Here is a 15066-nt window from a genome sequence, read left to right on the forward strand (position 1 = left end):
CTGGACATGATTTATAGGAACACTCCCAGGCATGCCCAGGGAGACAGCTCCCAGACCCAAGGCTAGCAAGCTGACACACTGAACTGATGGATGGCTGCTCATCCAGGAAGTGAAAGGATGGATTTACCCAACACAGGTCTGTGGTAAAGCAGAATACTGATTGCAAGGCCTTGAAATGTGCCCTGCCCACTCAGCTATCCTTCCTCACATCTCGTACTTGTGCTCAGCAGGGATGCTGGTATCCTCCTCCGAAGCATGGAGCTCCACCAGGGACAGGATACTGCTCCCACTGGAGTGCTGATCTGGGATGCTATGGAAATTCCTGACTTCCTGAGTTGTTTGTTTTTCCATTGCAATGACCCACCAAGAGATGCACAGGGAGCTCCACGGTTTCCTGTGAGTAGGTCTCTCAACTCTTTGCCCACCAGCCTCTCCTCTGCAAGCAACAACAAAGGGAATGTTCCCACCCCCTGGCAGGAGAACAGAATGGAACATGCAATCCCCATCCTGCAGAGCTGTGTGAAGTCAGAATCACATAATCACAGAATGGTTTGGATTGGGAGGGACCTTAAAGATCACCCGGTTCCAACTCCCTGCTGTGGGCAGGGAAACCTTCCACTATCCCAGGTCGCTCAGAGCCCCATCCATCCTGGCCTTGGACACTTCCAGGGATGAGGCATCCACAGCTTCTCTGGGTAATCTGTGCCAGGGCCTCACCATCCCCACATGGAAGAATTTCTTCCATATAGCTAAACTAAATTTCCCTTGTTTCAGTCTGAAACCACTCCCCCTCGTCCTGTCCCTACAATTCCTGAGGTAAAGTCCCTCCCCGGCTTCCCTTGAGGCCCCTTCAGATACTGGAAGGTGCTGTGAGGCCTCCACACAACCTTCTCTTCTCCAGGCTGAACATCCCCAACTTTCTCAGCCTGGCTTCATAGGGGAGGTGCTCCAATCCCCTTATCAACTTCATGGGCTCCGCTGGACTTGCTCCAACAGTTCCATGTCCTTATGTTGAGGACAACCTACAGGTGTCCAGGCAGGGTCTCATGGGGGCAGAGTAGAGGGGGCAAATCACCTCCCTAAGTTATGTGGGAGTAGCTCTCAATGACTCTTTGGGACAATAACAACCACAACTGGCAACTCAAATACACCATGCAGAGCTACTTTCACTACCCCTAAGGCTACTGAGCTTCTCAGCTCCTCCGAGAGCAGCTCCCTGGTGTTTATTTTGGTAGGGGGAAGGAGTAATGAAACCAAGGTTTGCATGGCCCTGTTGTCACTGTTTCTCCAGGCTGTGATTTACCCTTCGCCAAACAGCCCAGGGCACCGATTTATCAGAAATAACTTATCTTTAGAATGACACTGACAGGATGCTTTGTGCAATCCTGTCTAAAGTCTGGAGCACTGCTTTGGATTCCTACAAGGATATCCAACACCAATGTGTCTCAAACAACCAACGTGTTGGTTGCTTGCTTACCCAACAGCTGGGCTCTAAATTACATGTTGTTTATTAATAACATATTTTTTGGTCTAATTCTTGATGAAATATACATTAAAAACATTCATTTTAGCACTAAACGTCAAACTCTAGTGTAATTACAATCTAGAGTAACTCCACTGATTTCAGCCTCCTGGTTTATGCTGCTATTTCCCAGCAAATAGACTGCATCCTTAAATTATCATTATAAACCAGTCAAAGTTCAGAAGAGCTCACTGCAGTTAAGCTGCATCAGGGTTTCATTATCACTCTCTCTTTTCATATGCTTGGAGCTTTGAAGCTGAAATTTTTCATAGAATCATAGAAAAAATTTCATGCTTCACCTCGGACAGTGACATCTTTTGAAAAGCCAATAGGAAAAGTCCTATCATCTGTTCCCATGCTAAGCAATCACACACTCCAAAGCCAAAAAGGATCAGAAGGCCCCAGCACCATCTGGCTTGGGAAGGACCCTCCCCCAGCCTCCTGATGGCACAGGGAGGCAAGAAGTTTTTGCTCTGTAGAACTGTAGTTTCTGTGAGTTCCCCTGCTTTTCTACCATGTGATGCTCCTGAAGCCCAGGAACTCTCACTTCCCCCTCTTCCCTAACCTCCCCATTGAAAACAAAATCATTCGCACAGTGACAAGGAATTAATTGTGTCACTGCAAGAACAGCTCTCAGGCATCAGAAATTAGGAAGTGAGAGAACTGAATCTGCTCATTCAACTTTAATTAAGTCCTAGTGTAAAATATATTACAATAGTCTTTACTCTTTATTAACACAGCCTTGGGCTAACTCTTACACAATCTAGCCAGTACATTTTTTTCCAACAATACATTTTACACATGAGGCTGGTATTACTACCTATTGCTAAGACTGCCCCTGAAACCATGTTTTCAGTTGTTTCTTTCTCTCTCAAGTGTTAACATGTGGGATGAAAGTTTCCAGTCCTGGGCCCTTTTGCATTTTTCCAATGCAGAAGTCACGAAGGAAATTTCTACCGAAATATTTCTCCCAAATCCAAATAGCTGGCTAATGAAAAATACATTGTTTTGTCCAAGTTAAAAATTTTGGTCACCTTCGGTTGGACTGAGACTTCAAAGCTTGCAGGGAGTTAAGGTCACAACAACGGAAACACCTTGAAAAAAAATGACAGCACCTCCAACTTCTGCAGAGACTTCTATTTCTTAGCAATTAAATTATCCAGAAGCTCCTTTTATCCCAAGTGTGCTCCCATTTGGGGACTGAAACTCTCCTCCATTGTCTGTGCTGCTGAGGGCTGACCCCAGGAGCAAAGGGAAGAAAGTTTGTCTCTACCCAGTGCCAACAGATATTTGGAAAGGAGATGAGACCAGTAAAACATTCAGAGTTCTTTGTTATTTGAGAAGAGTGTCTTTTTGTTTTTATCCGAAGGAACATAGTCTCAGTTGGAAAGATTTTCACCAGGATGACAAAAAGCAAATTTCTGACAAAAAAAATCTGCTAAATTTAAAAGGTGTAAAGAAATTTTCAATTCAAAAAAAGCCCATTTTGTTTTCTTCTAATCATTTAAGAACTACTAAGCTATTGTGGTAGGTATTTGCTTTCAGACTGAAACAATCTGGGTAAAAAAATTCAACACAGGAGATAAAAGTTTGTCCAATCTGCAAGATGCTGCAAAAGGGCCTTACACCCAATTCTCTCAGCCTTTCCACACAGCAGAGGTGCTCCATCCCTCTGATCATCTTGGTGGCTTCTTCTGGACTCGCTCTAAAAACGTCAATGTCCTTCCTATTGGAGTGAGTCCAGAGGAAGGACACCAAGATGATCAGAGGGATGGAGCAGCTCTGCTGTGAGGAAAGGCTGAGAGAGTTGGGATTGTTCAGCCTGGAGAAGAGAAGCTTTGGGGTGACCTAATTGTGGCCTTCCAGGACCTGAAGGGAGCCCAGAAGGAAGATGGAAAGAGACTTTTTCCAAGGGCCTGGAGTGACAGGACAAGGGGCAATGGCTTCAAAATGACAGAGAGGAGGTTTAGATTGAGTATTAGGAAGAAATTCTTCCCTGTGAGGGTTGAGAGGCCCTGGCACAGGTTGCCCAGAGAAGCTGTGGCTGCCCCATCCCTGGAAGTGTCCAAGGCCAGGTTGGATGGGGCTCTGAGCAACCTGGGATAGTGGAAGGTGTCCCTGCCCATGGCAAGGAGTTGGAACTGGATGATATTTAAGGTCCCTTCCAACACAGGCCATTCCATGATTCTATGATTTGCACTCTAAGCATTCAGAATTAGAAATGTCCCTTTTTCTGTGCAAATCCAGTTCCAATCAAAAGACATGGGAAGCCACAGAACTGCACTTGAAAATTAGGATCGTATCGAAAATCTGATCATAAGAAAAAAAAGACTTATCGAAATCCTCACGTTTTTCGGTAAACTAGACTACTTATTCACTTCCTTCAAGCCAACTATTTTTAGATGATACCTCAACGAGGGCCAGAAGAGCAGTTTTCAAGGCTGCAAACACAGGACCAACACCACCACAAGACCTCTTGGTTTACTTTATACCCCCCCCAGGGAATGCTGCCTGCTTGCTCGCCCCATCGCTCAGGCTACCCAAGGGGGCTTTAGTGCTGGACCACCAGCCAGGGCAGGAAGAACAGCCTCTCCCCACCAAGTTGCTGAACCAGTAAGGGTGAATAAAAATTGATCCCTGGAGTCCACAGAGCTTTAGAGATTCAAAAGCTGGTTCCATGTCTGCAAGTCAGTTCGGAAGCATCACTCTGCCTTGCTCCAGTGAGCTTTTGGGATCAGGACAGCTTTCATGGTCTGGTGCTCCACTGTGCCCTGAGAAGTGAAAGGAGGAAAGGAATGTGGGACACTCACCACATCTGTGTTTGTGATCTTGGCCAGGAGGTCCGTGAGGCTGTCCCCATCATCGAGCTGAAGGCCACAGATGGCTGCTCCCACACTTCCAGTTGCTATCATTGATGGTGGGTACATGGCAAAGTTAAAATCTGCAAGAACAGATCTGGGAATTAGTCCAAGCCCAGGCCAAGAAAAGCTGCAAAACATCAGAGGCAAGCAACATAAAAAAAACCACACCCAGGAATAAAACCCGGGGAAGGAGAAGAAAGGGAAAAGTGCCACTCTTTTTGGTCCCGTGGAGCTCATTAGTCACACTGCTCATCACAAGCAGTCAAAGGAGGGGGAACAGACCTGCAAATTAAAATGGAAATGCAGTTCAGTCTTTTATTCTCATTGATGCATAAAGTAAACCTGGACAATTTTTAATAGTCTTTCCTTAGTTTTAAAGAAAAGGAAAGAGAAGAAGGAGGCTTTCTGTAATTTATGTCAGAAATTTGGGTCTTGGTCACATTAGACCTCTCTGTATAACTGGAAAACTAACTGGAATAAGGTATCACAAAGGACCAAAATGAGATTTTTAATCACGTCAATTTTTAAAGACTTAATTAATTCGAGCATTTAAAGACCTGCCCGGGAAAGAGATTTTAATTAACAGTTCATCTTTACTACCTTAGCAATTAGGAAGTGAGAACACTTAAAGCCCATAGCTACGTAATCAAAGGAAAAAAAAAAGATCCCATTTGTCATTACTACTATTTCTTAATAAACAAGTTGAAAATACATTTCAGAACTTCCTCTCACCCATCTGTGAAATCAGAAGAGAAAATTAGACAAAATCCTGTGGTCTTTATATAACAATTTTATGGTTTAGGATGCTGCCATAGGACTTGGTTTATCAGCATGCCTTACTAAAGACCATTTGCAGATCTTCTATGTCACTGACATATTCCTAAAATTAAACTTGATTTTCAAGTTCTTTGGATCAACAATAACTCATTAACAAACCTTCCTCTACTAGTTTTCAGATGGGGAGACTGGAGGCGAATGCAGAGTAAAGCAAAGCAATACTTAATATGAAATAAACCACCAGCAATCTATTCAGTCTATAGAAACAGACTGTTCCAGAAAACTGCCCAACTGCAGATCCCAAATCTTCTCTGTGCATCCAGCACAAATTCTGTAACCCTGTTGATGCCTCAGTAACCACTCAAGTTTTAGACACACGGAGAGTTGTTCTGGGCCTCCTAGACTCAGAGCTGGCAGACACTTCAAGAGCTGTGGAGACAGCATGTTCTCCTCCGGGCTGGAATACGTCCCTGGAATTGGAGTATTCCAGTAAGAATGGGACTTGGGTCATAGCATTCATTCAGATGGACTGGAACAGGATGGACAAGTTAGAAGTATGGAGAGAAAAGGAGGAGTTGAAACCCTGACATGAATTTATCTGTCTCACAAAGTCGCCAGGAGGTGGCCACCTGCAAGCCCACCACTGCACATGGCTTCCTACCAGGGGAGCTCAGCAGACATCACACTCTGACAAACACTTCAAAAGAAACAAATTCCCACTGACTGAAGCAAGGAATATAGACTGCCATTATTCTAAAAGTAATAATTATGCACTATTATCATAGTAAGAACCCACTGTACCCATGAAAGCTGATTCTTGGAAATGAAATTATATTGGCCCCACTGATGAGAGAGTCAACAGGAGAGCCTTGACTCCTCAGTGCAGGACACAGCCCTGAGGATGCTGATCTCAGCAAGGTAACGGGAATTGCAATTCCATGATTGCACTTTCCCCCAGTCACTCATGGTGCCCCTCGGGGCTCACTGTTGGAGCCATTTCTCTTTGATATCTTTACCAATGACTTGGACGAGGGGATTGAGTGCTCAGTAAGTTTGTGGATCACACCAAGTCAGGTGGGAATGCTGATCTGCTGGAGGGCAGGAAGGCTCTGCAGAGGGATCTGGACAGGCTGGGGCTCAGACCAACGGCATGAGGTTCAACAAGACCCAGTGCTGGGTCCTGCCCTTGGGTCACAACAACCCCCTGCAGCTCCAGGCTGGGGCAGAGGGGCTGGAAAGTGCCCATCAGAAAAGGCCCTGGGGGTGCTGGTGACAGCAGCTGGACATGAGCCCGGGTGTGCCCAGGGAGGCAAGAGGCCAATGGCACCTGGCTTGGATCAGCAATAGTGTGGCAGCAGGACCAGGGCAGGGATTGTCCCCCTGTACCGGGCACTGGTGAGGTCACACCTCAAATCCTGTGTCCAGTTCTGGGCCCCTCACTACAAGGACACTGAAGGGCTGGAGCGTGTCCAAGGAAGGGCAACAGATCTGGGGAAAGCTCGGGAGCACAAGTTTTATGAGGGGTGGCCAAAGGAGTTGAGGGTGTTTAGCCTGAAGAAAAGGAGGCTCAGGGAAGACCTTATTCCTCTCTACAACTACCTGAAAGGAAGCTGAAGCCAAGTGGGGGTTGGGCTCTTATCCCACAGAACAAGGGACCGGACAAGAGGAAATGGCCTCCGGTTGCACCAAGAGAAGTTTGGATATTAGGAAAAATTCCTTCAGGATGGTCAGGCATTGGAACAGGCTCCCCAGGGAAGTGGTGGAGTCACAATCCCTGGAAGTCTTCAAAAATGTGTGGATGTGGCACCTGGGGATATGATTTAGTGGTGAACATGGGGGTGCTGGGTTAGTGGTTGGACTCAATGATCTGAGAGGTCTTTTCCAACCTTAATGATTCTGTGATCAAAACTGTTTTCACATTTACCTCATGTGGATTTATACAAACCAGTATACACCAGTTTACGGAAGTCCAACAAGAAGAGCAGGAATGGTTAAAGGACTCTGATAACAATAACAAGAGGTTTTTATAAAGGCTGCAAGTGTTTATGTGCCTGAGTGAACTGTCCGGCGTCCTCCTGATCCACAGAGCAAATAACAAAAACCTGTAAAACTTAAGAATGGTCAAACATCTATGGAGCACACCTCGCATCCCCAAAATCCGCTCTGATCTACACTGAGTGGTTCCTCAGCAACCCCACTAATCTCTTCAGAAAAGGGATAAATTAAAACAGACTACATGTACATGAGTCTGTTTTCCTCTAGCACACGCTGTATTTCCTGGGGATTGCAAATCCCATGTGCTATTATTGGTGTGAACAAGGCTTCACTTGGCCAATGTGGCCCTAAGTTGCGAAGCAACTGCTGTGTTTGATCTTTGGGCTTTACCAAACTGTCTCTTAGTTATACAGGTAGCAATGGACTGTCCATGATTTACCCCTCTTCGTCTCGAGTTTCAGGAAAGTTGTAGAAAGATGATGAGAAACCTCTCAAACTCTGCCAGTGTTTTCACAGTCCCTACTGAAGCTATGATGTAGTGGGTGAGAACTAAAACCCACCCTGTGCCACCCCTCCTTTGAGCCAGCAGCAGGCAGAAATGGACTCACTCAGAGGCTGGGATGGACCCACACCCTCATTCGTAGTCACCAAGGAGCAGCTTCACCCAGATCTGAGCGGCTGGTGGGGAACTCCAAGCAGGAAGCTCCCATGTCCTGCACTCAGTGCTCACCACCAGGCTCAGCAGAGGACACAGGTCCAGCCTGCCCTCTGAACTCCCCCACCTCCTAAGGGCTTGCCCCAAGACCTCCACGTTATCCCGACAGTGGTGTTCTCGTGGTTGATTTTACATCTACTCCCAGAAACTGTCTTCCTAGGAAGCTGAATAAAGAGGCACAGTGTCCCTGCCAACTAGCACTGCTGTAGGTCTGCTTCCACGTGGGGTCACATGCGAACATTTCTATGCCCAATAACCTTGTTAGTTCCCTTAATGTCATTCATAATGCAAATGAGACAGCGAGCAAATGGCCAGAGGCCCAGAGTGACTAAAGCTCAGCATCCAGAAAGTCTTACATCGCCTCTAGCTCTAAACTAACTTCCCTCCATAACAAGCACCATAAACTTGGCTATCAAAGCTACACATGCCCAGTCTTTGTTGTACAACAGGCAGCGATTTGTATCACTGGCTTCTATTTTTAGCATATTAATTAACTACTGCAACTGGTGAGGCAAGTGTCTCCAACTGGAGAGTGTGGCACCATTGTCTGGAGTCATCACCTCATCTTGAGCTATTGAAAATCATGGCAGTGACCCTCCTGCTGATATGAATTTAACCTGACATGCCCACAAAGGAATGGGGGGTGGTGCACCAATTTTGTGCACATGGTTCTCCACATCACCCTGGACCCTATTAGTGTGGAAAGAGCTCACTGAAAGAAAAGGAGCCACATTGTGCTGGGCCACCTAGAGGGTTGAATAGAAAAGGCTGAGGAAAAGAGCAGGCAGCAGAATAAAGGCCATAATTAACATATTTCCATATTCAAGCAAAGCAATAACTACGTGAAGTGTTTGTCAAGGTGCAGTGAAAGCATAAATATTAAGTACCGTATCTGAGGGGATGCAGAACCGCCCTCAGAGTCTCTTAGATTCCACTGAGAAATTCAAAACAAGCTTTTTACATGCTATTTTCAATTACAAACCTCTATCTCCACTTCCCCCATGGCAACAAGCCAAGGCCCACCATCCTCACTCGGTTTTCACCCAGGTAAAACTCTCCCTCCCAGAACTAAGTAAAAAATTTGCCCTGAGATTTAAAAAAAAAAAATAAAAAAATAAAAAAAAGGTGGAGACGGAGGACCTAAACATGTAAAACTGAAACTTCAAATGACTTCAAATTCTTGTTGTGGATGATGAACCCTGAACTACAGATGAAATTTTATCCAAAGCACTTCTTCCTGAACACCTGAAGCAAGGCTGTGGGCTAAATCCTTCTTCCAGATCTTGGTTATTGGGCATCCAGAGCCTGCATCAAAGGCATGGCTCTGATTCTAACTTTGATTTGATTTATAGGTTTATAGGTTGGACTCGATGGTCTCAGAGGTCTTTTCCAACCTAACTGATTCTGTGATTATGCCATTCCATGGGAAAGTACAAAAGAGTCTTGTTATAAGTTCAAGGAGTGTTGTCACAACACGTAGTGTACAAGAATCTGAGCACACGAACACTTCAAGGGAAGACACTGGGTTTTTAGAAGGCAGGACTTGCTTTACTTTCTACTCCCAGCCAATAAACACAAGACACCATCCCATTCCCATTTCAGTATCATGTGTTTCCTAAAGGACCTTAAAAACAAGCGACTAAATATCCAGGCTGAATGCTCTTGGTGTGTCAAAGCCAGGTGGGGAACTCTTCTTACAATGACCCTGGTTGCTGCTCTGGCTGCTGGTCGTTTTTTTGAGCAGCTGGTTTTCATCTCTATAGTTTGATAGAGGTTTATTTTCGGAGTTGCAACTACAGAATTGGAAACTGCTGTCTTAGGGAAGGTAAGGGAAAAAAAGACAGAAAAAAAGGGTATGTTACCTCCATCAGGAGAACAAGTATTTATATACTTGACTTTTTAAAACAATCTAAAGATAATGGTCACAACCAGCCTCAAACCTCCCCCAACCAATGACTGTACTATGAAGACAAGCATGGATCTATATTTAACCATCTAAGCTTATAAGGAAAGCTATAAGGGAAACAGTGGTAGTAGTGAATTTAATTCTTGCCTGTTTTGATCCAAATGCACTTCCAGCATTCCAGCCTATGTAATATGCACAGTCAGCACAATATGCTCAGTAACTGATTGTAAATACTACTCCTGAACAACTCTTTGCACTGGTTATTATTTTCCCTTATTCTACACCTTCCTTAGGAAAGCCCAACCAAGGATCAGGATGATGTTAGTGCTCAAAGCACCCAAAGGTCAGACCTGCAGCTGGTAGGAAAGAGGGTAACTTATCTGGCAGCTCTGAAATAATGCCAGCTTGTCCCAGCACAGGTTCTCTTGCTTCATTTCCTTCTACCTCATCTTCCCAGACTTGACTGGTCATGAAACATTGCCCAGGCCCTGATTACCTGTTGATGACAATTCCTTGATTCTTGTGGCTCCATTCATCTGGAGGGCTCAATATACTGATAGGAGCTGCCCCTCCCTGGAACAAGCAAGAACCTTCCTTTGTATAGCAATAAATTCATCTGGATTATTCTTCCCTCTGCCATGCAAGAAGTATTTGTGCAAACACTGCCCCTTTGCAACATGCATTTAATTTTCAAAGAGATTAATTCACACAATGAAGCCTCTGCAGACTTCTTTCTTTCCCTCTGCAAAGAACACGTCCCAGATAAAACTCGTATCACACTTTCAGGGACAGAGCCTGGTAGCTTACACTGGATGAGAAGGTGATGCACAGAAGGCTTGCTCAGCAGGAGTCCTGAGGACCAAACACGCCTCTTTGTGTCACAAAGCATTCTGTGTGGTTACACTCCAGATCACTGCTAGGGTTGTGGGCCTCATCTTGCAGTCTTTGCTCAGACAACACTCCCACTGACTTTCACAGAACTTCTGTGAAGGACACAGGATTTGGCCCAGAAGTTAAAGAAAAGGCTTCTCAGCTTTCAAGTGCAGATGATTAATGTCCCAGAGACAGTGGGCAGAGGTTTGGCACACTGTGCAAAACTGACTTAAAGCTGAAATTTTCCTACTCTTTCTTAGACCCTTCACTGACACAGGCTCTGAAAGCCACTGGTCTGAGGTGCTGCACTGCAGCCATGATGAGAACATCCTACTCGCTGTAGGATTCAGAGAACAGACCATGCAAAGGGCTGAGTCCAGGGTTTAACACAAGTTGCCTTCTGTCCCTGCAAGTCTGCAAAGATTTTTCCTTCCAAGTTTTGCACTCCACTCAACTAAAACCCTGCAAAGCTCCTCACTGAGATGAGACTCTCCATTACAGCTCGTGTTCAGAAGCAGGCAGTTCTTTTTCTTGAAAGTCTGACATGCACAGGCTGTCCTTCCCCAAAACACATCAGCCCCTTCCAGGCCCTCACACAGAAAGGGGTATACTGCACCAAAGCAGTGGCATGTGCAGCCTCCAAGAAGAGAGTGGAACACCGGGAAGCAGCTGTACATCTGTGACTCTGAACAGGATGAGAGAAGAAGAAATGAAGGGCACTCTGAAATCAAGGAAACAATGCATGGTTCTCTTTCCAGCAGCAGTGTGGCATGTTCCACACACACCCCTGTAACCACTGCCCTCTCCCACTCCTCCAGGAGTGACTCCCTGGCTTGGAGCACAGAACAGGCACACAGTCAACCCCTGAAAAAACATTTCCAAACTGTGGAGCGCTGTGCAAAGAGCCAGATGGGGAATGAAGGGTGCAAGCAATGGACAGATGGAGGTGTGGGCAAAGTGGAAAAGCAACACGATACCAGCAAGCAAAAGAAGGACATCTCCATTGGGCTTAAACAGGATCCTCCCATCCTGAAGAATCACAGAATCACAGAATTGTTAGGGTTAGAATGGACCTCTGGAGATCATCCAGTCCAACCCCCTGTCACCTGGAGCAGGTGACACAGGAATGTGTCCAGGTGGGGTTGGAATGTCTCCAAAGACTCCATTACCTCCCTGGGCAGCTGTTCCAGTGCTCTGCTACCCTCAGTGTAAAGAAGTTCTTCCTCATGCTGAGGTGGAACTCGTTGTGTTTTAGTTCATGGCCATTGCTCATCTTGTCACTGGCAACTACTGAAGAGAGTCTGACACCATCCTCTCAGCATCCACCTTTGAGATATAAAATTCTATGGATTGATCAGCTCCTCTCCCAGTCTTCTCTTGTCTAAACTAAACAGGCTCAGCTCCTGCAGTCTCTCCTTGTAAGAAAGAAGCAGCAGGCATCACTTTTGCCAAGCCATATTGTAAGGACAAAGGCTCCAAATGCAGCCTCTCAATGCCTTTAAATTTCAGAAGCCTCCTGAGGGAGATTTTACCTTGCACAAGGAGCCACCAGTGGGAGGAGAAAACGAATGACAAGGTGACAGACCAGGCTATGCCTGAGCATAATGTCAATCTACACAGTCTTACTGTGCAGTGAGCAAGGTAGCTGGAAGAAAGTTGTCCTTATACACGGGCAATTCCCAGCCAATAGATCAGCTCACTCCCAATGACAGCTCCCTGTTTGCACAGCCATGGCACTGGCAGCACCACCTGGGCTGGGGGTGGATGCTGCTTACACCCCCTTCTCATGGAGACCATTGCAAGTGCAGGGCAGCAGAAAGAGAAAACTTATTATTCAGGGAACAAGCTTCTGTCTTGCTCAGCAGCCATGTGTTCAGATGGGACCAAGGGCAAAGAGGGATACATTCCAGTTTCGGTCATGCTCATGTGAATCATTAATCACTGCAAGGACTGGGGAGAGGCTGTGGGTTTATATCCAGGCAGCTTGTTTCAGGAACTGGGTTCAAAATAAAGGCAGAGAAAGGGAAAGAATGCCAAAATGATCAAACATGACTGAAAGGAATACACAGAAGAACTGAGTTATCATCTCCTTTTGAGGGAGGTTCACAGGGAAAGGAGAATAGAGATGAGTATCAAAGCGATCCTACACATCCAGCAGAACACCCAGTAACTGTTCATGGTTGCTTCCCTCTCTGTTTGCTGACACAAAGTCTTGCAGGACTGAGATCACAGCTGGCTCTGTACAGGCAAGGAACACTTGGGAATTTTGGGTATAATGTTTTTGCTGGGAGATTAAAATGGAGCAGGCAGTGAAGAAGAACTCAGGCTAGAGGAATAAAGTTCAAAATATGCCAGATTTTGCACGATACACTAAAGAAAAAGTACTTGAAAGCAGAGAAAGCTGTGCTGAGATGAATCAGGATTCACTGCTGTGCTCCAGACCAGAGCTGTGAGCCAGGCAGCAAGGTCAGGTCTGGGAACAGTAAAGAGTCAACCACACATGGAGGGAGCAAGGGAAGAGCCAGCCACACGTCAGAGGAGGTCATACTGCTGACAGAACGCAAATGGGGAAATGAAAAACCAGGCTTAACCCAAGCTGGTGGAGAGCAGCAGCTTTGAGGGAGAAAGAGAAAGAACAAACAGAACAGCTGGTGAGAGCTCTGCAACAAACAGGACAAGAAAAGGAAATGACAACTGGATCTGGAAGGAAGTCTGATGAGAAAGGGCTTTTCTTCAAAGAGTGGCAGTGAAAGGGAAATACATTAGTAACAACATTTCTACAATGGAAATGGGGGTAGGAGTTCGCTGGTAAACTGAGAATGTGGGAGTGAGGGCTTGGGTAAGACCTCTGCTTTCAAAATGGCAAAGGGTTGGGGATCCTCCTCAAAACTAAATGCCAACACAGTGGTCTGTGGAAAATGGGATGAGAAGAAAAGAAAACCTACAGCCAGCACCACAGTGCCCTGACTTTTGGGAAGCTCTGTACACAGAATTATATCTTTCATTTGGATTTGCTGCCTCTTTAAACTCTACATAAAGGACTTCAGTTCGTGCATTGGAGACATATAACATGAGAGGCAGATCACATGGGGGAAACACATGAGATAACTGCATGACTAGGCTTAAGGGATGGAAAATTTGGATCTCAGTGAAAGGACTACTAAAGCATGGAGCTAACTATCAGAGAATTCATGGAGTGGAAAGAAAACATAGACTTTGGAGACTCTTTCACGGCCCCCAGTCTCGCAATGGTTTGGTTTTATGGGAAACTTCATGGGCAAAGGATTATAGACCAGAATTTGAAAAGTTAAAGCATAATGAAATTCTAGGGCACTCAAGAAAATGTCCTCTTGGATAAAAAAATACAAACCAAAACACTATTGTAGGAAGTGAAAGCAACAAAGGAGAGGGAAGACTGGTCTGGTTTGGAAGACCACACGCAGATGTGTTGGAGGTTGATGGCTGATGGTGTTGTGAGGATCCAGAGAAATACCCATGGGAAAGGCAGTGTGAATGAATTATGAGTAAGGGGAGGAGGCAAAGAACGAAGGCAAAGCTGATTGAACATATTAATGCTAAAGTATAAAGTTGATTAGTCTGAAATGGCTGATAAATTACCAAGAGTGATCCTACAGAATTTGAGCAATATTTCTATCGAGCCCTGTGGGCTTTTGTGTGAAAAGGGATCATGGAGCAGAGGGAAAAGGAGGGAAAGCTTGAGCATCATGGTAACCAGAAAATCAATCACCCTAAGACAGCCCATATACAATTCTCTAAAACTGACCAACAGGGGTAGGAAAAACTGGCCTACATTTTAAATGCAGTCACTACCTATTAAATACCAAGAAGCAGCAGCAGACATTCAAACCCAAAAGCTACACCCAGTCTTCCTTTCCTCTGTGCAAACACACAAGCAGAACAGTTACTATCACAAAGGACTAGATAGGTCAAACTACTGAATTCAAACACTGAGCCATACACTACTTGATAATAACTCTGGAAAATACAGCATGCTGTCTATCTGTTCCAGGTCTGGCTTCCAAAAAATGGTCTTACCATTAACCCTTTGGATGAAAATTCTAAAATTCACTGAGGGAAAAAAAGCCCACCACCAAAAAAACCAACCAAACAAAAACTGATTTGCACACAGGTATAAATTAAAAAGCCTCTTTTCCACAGAAGCAATGATCCTCATTTAAACCTTCAGAAACCGTATTCAGCCATACGACACAAAGGTAGTGTAATGTTCCATATGAAACACATTTGTTTCGCTGCTTTCTTGGGAGTCAAGTTAGAAAAAGAATCCAAATTTTTTTTTTTTTTTTAAAAAGTCATTACGTTCTGAATTGTCATTCCCTCTGTTTCAGGGATGTGGTAGTATCACACACGTTAAGATACCATTTTTACCTTTTATCTG

General features: G+C 45.1%; 1 protein-coding gene across 1 annotated transcript in view; it reads right to left on the reverse strand.

Moving 5' to 3' along the window:
* CCND2 (cyclin D2) overlaps nucleotides 1-15066 on the reverse strand; it is a 31664-nt gene that overhangs the window by 9579 nt on the left and 7019 nt on the right. Inside the window, exon 5 of the mRNA XM_027715343.2 lies at nucleotides 4333-4463. Coding sequence (XP_027571144.1) covers nucleotides 4333-4463 — 131 coding nt within the window. The remainder of the gene's footprint in view (nucleotides 1-4332; nucleotides 4464-15066) is intronic.

This window comes from Pipra filicauda, unplaced genomic scaffold, assembly GCF_003945595.2.
Source record: "Pipra filicauda isolate LSUMZ 115617 unplaced genomic scaffold, ASM394559v2 scaffold188_size1440453_pilon, whole genome shotgun sequence".
Taxonomy (NCBI): Eukaryota; Metazoa; Chordata; class Aves; order Passeriformes; family Pipridae; genus Pipra; species Pipra filicauda.